The sequence below is a fragment of the Coregonus lavaretus genome, assembly GCF_964263955.1.
Source record: "Coregonus lavaretus genome assembly, chromosome: 3".
Classification (NCBI taxonomy): domain Eukaryota; kingdom Metazoa; phylum Chordata; class Actinopteri; order Salmoniformes; family Salmonidae; genus Coregonus; species Coregonus lavaretus.
The window spans coordinates 25,916,706-25,921,811 of record NC_139990.1 but is presented as its reverse complement, the minus strand read 5'-3'; the positions used below and the strand labels follow the sequence as shown (position 1 = coordinate 25,921,811).

General features: G+C 42.0%; 1 protein-coding gene across 1 annotated transcript in view; it reads right to left on the bottom strand.

Annotated features, from left to right (window-relative positions):
- Nucleotides 1–329: 329 nt before the first annotated feature.
- LOC311106913 (sodium/potassium-transporting ATPase subunit alpha-3-like) overlaps nucleotides 330–5,106 on the bottom strand; it is a 24,851-nt gene continuing 20,074 nt past the window's right edge. The window contains exons 10-19 of the mRNA XM_084149301.1: nucleotides 4,924–5,106; nucleotides 4,233–4,383; nucleotides 3,847–4,015; nucleotides 3,075–3,229; nucleotides 2,720–2,843; nucleotides 2,436–2,581; nucleotides 1,962–2,092; nucleotides 1,693–1,794; nucleotides 1,038–1,129; nucleotides 330–534 (exon numbers count right to left, since the gene is read on the bottom strand). Coding sequence (XP_084005427.1) covers nucleotides 506–534; nucleotides 1,038–1,129; nucleotides 1,693–1,794; nucleotides 1,962–2,092; nucleotides 2,436–2,581; nucleotides 2,720–2,843; nucleotides 3,075–3,229; nucleotides 3,847–4,015; nucleotides 4,233–4,383; nucleotides 4,924–5,106 — 1,282 coding nt within the window. The 3' untranslated portion in view covers nucleotides 330–505. The remainder of the gene's footprint in view (nucleotides 535–1,037; nucleotides 1,130–1,692; nucleotides 1,795–1,961; nucleotides 2,093–2,435; nucleotides 2,582–2,719; nucleotides 2,844–3,074; nucleotides 3,230–3,846; nucleotides 4,016–4,232; nucleotides 4,384–4,923) is intronic.

The window sequence follows — 5,106 nt, the reverse complement described above, 5'->3', positions numbered from 1 at the left end:
ATGTTAAGTAGAAGATTGGTGGATGGAGTGAGCGTGTCGAGAGGGTGGCGGGGTGGAACAGGTGACAACGACGCCACACCGCACGCCGTGGGATCTAGATGCAGCTACCATTTTGTTGTCGATAGAGGAGAGTGATACCGGTATTTTGTACATTACAGTGTATTAGCACATTTATGAACAGTGTCATAACAGTATAGTAGACATTAGAAGAGTATTGGCAGTGTTGACTATGCTGTAGTCTTTGGGCAGAAAAAAAGGCAGCGAGACGGAGAGGGGCGCAGGGATCTGGCGTGATCGTCCTGTTCCTCTCCTCCTCTGTGGTTGGTCTCTTGTCCTCAAGGCGATGTTGGATGAAAATACGGGATGGCGAACGGATGAGTTTTCAGATGCGGTTTCTTGTATGGTTTGTATGTGATTAGAGGGAAGGGTGGCGGTAGGGAAGAGAGAAGGAGGGGAATGAATTTAGGGGAGGAAGGGGGAGAGAAGTAAAGAATGGTTTGATAATTTAATAGTATGTCTCTTTTTCCACCCAGCCTAAAGAGAAAGGAAAGAGAAAAGGAAGGGAATAGAGAGAAAGAGAGAGAAATTATTTTTAATTGAAACAGCAAACATTTGTATCAAAGGCAGTGATGGAAAAAGTATCCAATTGTCATACTTGAGTAAAAGTAAAGATTCCTTAATAGAAAATGACTCACGCAAAAGTGAAAGTCACTCAGTAAAATACTACTTGAGTAAAAGTCTAAAAGTATTTGGTTTTAAATATACATAAGTATCAAAAGTAAATATAATTGCTAAAATATACTTAAGTATCAAAAGTGAAAGTAAAAGTATAAATCATTTCAAATTCCTTATATTAAGCAAACCCAACAGCACCATTTTCTTGTTTTTTAAATTTTGTAGCATTATGTACAACAGTACCCACAATGCTCTGTAAAAGATACCCGGTTCTATCTTAGTAAATGTTAGTATGGGTACTTTAGTACATCATACTACACATTTGTGTGAGTACAGTAAGTGTATTAGTGAGAGATTAGTACCTCCGGGGTTCCGGCGCAGGATGAGTTTTCGGATCTCATCGTAAACAAAGATGAGGAAACTGTACGGGAATGCACAGAACCACCAGCTGGGCCTGAGAAAGAGATGGATGGAGAGAACAAGGAATAAAAAGCCAGAGTGCCATTCAGTTGAATGAATAATAGTCCTTAAAGAGGAAATTATTTCCCCATTAATGGATTGAAATAGTCTCCAGTCCATTGTTATTTATTTTGCTCATTTGCACCCCAGTATCTCTATTTGCACATCATCTTCTGCACATCTATCATTCCAGTGTTAATACTAAATTGTAATTATTTTGCACTATGGCCTATTTATTGCCTTACCTCCATAACTGACTACATTTGCACACACTGTATATAGATTTTCTATTGTGTTATTGACTGTATGTTTTGTTTATCCCATATGCAACTCTGTGTTGTTGTTATTTTTATCACACTGCTTTGCTTTATCTTGGCCAGGTCGCAGTTGTAAATGAGAACTTGTTCTCAACTGGCTTACCTGGTTAAATATAGGTTAAATAAAAACATAAAAAATAAACACAGTGGTACTTTACTGTCAATTAACTGTCATATTAACGACACTCAGTAGAGGGTGCTGTTGCTATGTGTGAATGAGAACAGAGGCTGGAGTACTCACTTGAGGGGGTACATCCTGAGAGCCACGTCCATGCCTGGGGTGTAGGACAGGAAGGCAGCCAGGGCCGTCTCCTCAAACAGCCCAAAGATCAGGATCTTATTCCTGTAAACAAACAAATAATGCATCTCAACATTTATACTAGCTATGAGAGACATAAAGTAGAGGTGCTTCTTAACCCTACAAAATCTGAATAGAGAAAAGAAGAGGTCTGCTATTTAGTCATGCTAAAGTGTCATTAGAAGACAGGTGCAAAGATAAAGGGTTTTGACCTCATGCCCTGCTGGAAGACAGAGTTGCGCCTGGTCTTGCAGATGATGACATCAGCCCACTGTACCACCACAATACTGACGAAGAAGGCCGTGTGACAGGTGTACTCCACTATCTTCCTCTGTTCATAGGTCTGGCATGGGAGGGAGAGGAAATCACAAGGAGGGAGAGTTAAAGAGTGAACGAGAGCAGAGGTAGAGGTGCCTAAGTGGAAAGTTGTGGTGATGACTAAGTGGAAAGTTGTGGTGATGACTAAGTGGAAATGTGTGGTGATGAGCAATTAATTTAATGAGACTAATGAGGACTGGATTAAATAAAATGAAATGAAAGAGTGGTAAAAAAAAGTTAGAGTGAGTAAAGACGAGAGAGTAAATGAAAATGAGAGACAGAGAGAAATAATTTTAAAAAACTGGAGAGAAAAAAGGGGGGAAATTATGAAAATGGAGGGGAAAAAAGAGAAAGGAGGTATAGCGTACCCATTGCTGTCCGTAGCTGTCTTCTAGGTCGTTGTTGGAGCGGTCGTCCCAGTTTAGCCTGATGCCCACCAATAAAGAGGGAAGGAAACCATTCTCCGCCAGGATCACAAAGTAGGAGAAGAACCCTCCCAGAGCCTGGATCATACCTACAAAGACAGAGAGAGGAGAGGAAGATGTGTTAGCTTTATCTATGATGCCCATAGAAATATAATTAGAATTAGGCCGGGAGTCAAGCCAATGTAGACTAAGGACCTGAACACAGAGATAGACTTTTAAAGACCCACCAATCTGTCCGTAGGCAATACTGATCAGTCTCTCGTTCACCAGTTTGTCCCTGGCTGGGTTTCTGGGCTGTCTCTTCATAATGTCACTCTCTGCTGCCTCGTAGGCAAGGGAGATAGCTGGCACCTATAGACAAACAGTTGGGTTAGGAGAAGACAGTGGATATCAATACACATTCAAATAGACTGACTCTCTTTGTGGCGCAAAGGACAACAGACCAAACCACACGCTTGGATAAGATGACTGACCTTCGATTCAAATTGTATTTTTAATCTTCAAAGTGTATAAATTGAACAAACTACAATTTGCCTGTGTGTGTGAGCATGTGCCATGCATTGGTGGGTGGGTGTATCTCACCATGTCGGTTCCCAGGTCGATACAGAGGATGGTGATGGTCCCTAGGGGCAGTGGGATGTTGACCAGGATGAAGAAGAGGAAAGGAGTGATCTCAGGGATGTTACTGGTCAGGGTGTAGGCAATGGACTTCTTCAGGTTGTCAAAGATCAGACGACCTGGAGGGGCACAAGAGTAACGGCTTGTATAGGCTACCCCAGGACGACATCATTATACTGTATATCGTATTTTCAAACAACGGGCTCATATTACAGATAAGTTATCTTTCGAACCAGCACTTTTCTTTTGTCTCTAAATATTCAATTTCCTCTCTTTTCTTGACTTCTTCTCTCCTCTCGCTGACCTTTTTTACTCTCTCCATCCTACCCGTTATTCACACCACCCTCTTTCTCTCCTTCATTTTCTTCCTCCTTACAGATGTAGGATCTTAATTTGAGCCAGTTTGCTACAGCAGGAAAAAAATCCTGCAGCAACAGAAAATGTGAATTATTGTGTGGATTATAATTAATGGCATTTTTGTAGGGGTTGATACATTTTTCGTAAGGGAAAATCAAGTCTGAAATGTCAAACGTCAGAAGCCTTTTTAAACCTCAAATACATTACAAGTTTGACATTTCCTGCATTACAGGAAAGTTATCCTACAACAGGGTGATCAAATTAAGATCTTACATCTGTATACCTCTTTCCCTCCTACCTTTTTTCCTCCCTGCTTGTTTCCCTCTTTTTCCCTCCCTCCTTCTCTTCTTTCCTCACTCCTTCCCTCCCTCTCTCTCACCCTCTTCCACTCCGGTGACAATGGAGGCAAAGTTGTCGTCCAGCAGGATCATATCAGCGGCCTGTTTGGACACGTCTGAGCCGGAGATCCCCATGGCGACACCGATGTCAGCCTTCTTCAGGGCGGGAGAATCGTTCACACCATCACCAGTCACAGCCACGATGGCACCCTGAGAGACAAGGGGGGGGGGGGGAGTGGAAGAGAGTCCAGCTATAAGAACCTCCTCATTATCTACTATGATGGAATATAAAGTACTGTAGTGTTTCTTTAGCTTTCTCTACTTTAAAGTATCTAAGTATAAAAAGGCAGATGTGTCTGTGTAAAGTAAACATGAGCTTGTGTGTGTGTGCAAGCATAATGTGCGTGTGTGCACTTGTGCCCCTCACCTGTCTCTGGCAGCCCTCCACGATGATGAGTTTCTGCTGGGGGGAGGTTCTGGCGAACACAATCTCAGTGTGGTTCCTCAGGATGTCATCCATCTGGTCCTGAGACAGGTCCTTTAGGTCTGTACCATGGATCACACACGCCTTGGCATCCCTGCAACACACACACAGGAAGACAGTGAGTGAGAGTATGTTTGGTATCGCTGAGACCCACACAGAAATGCAGAAAGTTAGTGTTTTTGGTGAATAAGTGTATGCAAGCATGTGGGTGTGAGTAACTGACTGAGTATCTGAGTGACTGAGTAAATATATTTGTGTGAAAGAGAGATAGATAAAGTATGTTCATATGCACCATTTCGTACGTATGCATTAATGTTTCTTAAAAATATATACATTGTTTTTTTTGGTCAATGTACAAATACAATAAGGCATAACGTACATTGAAATAGAGTCATTGGGAAACAGAGCACACAAGGGGTACAACATAGCTAAATAAACAAACCAAAATACAAAAGCAAATAAATAAACAATAAGAAAAAAATATATAGGCTACAAATGAGGCAGAAAAAAATATTTCTGAAAAACAATAGGCAAAGGCTGTGTTTTTATGCATCTACCTTTACGAATATAAAATGTTCCAAAATAGGTAAAACAGTATATGTTCACATACACACTCCTTCCTCATAGCTCTTACCTGGGGTTGACCTGGCTGACGGGGATATTGAGGCGAGAGGCGATGTCCTCCACTGTCTCATTGCCCTCGGAGATGATGCCCACACCCTTAGCGATAGCCTTGGCTGTGATTGGATGATCGCCGGTCACCATGATGACTTTGATGCCAGCGGAGCGACATTTACCCACGGCGTCGGGCACGGCA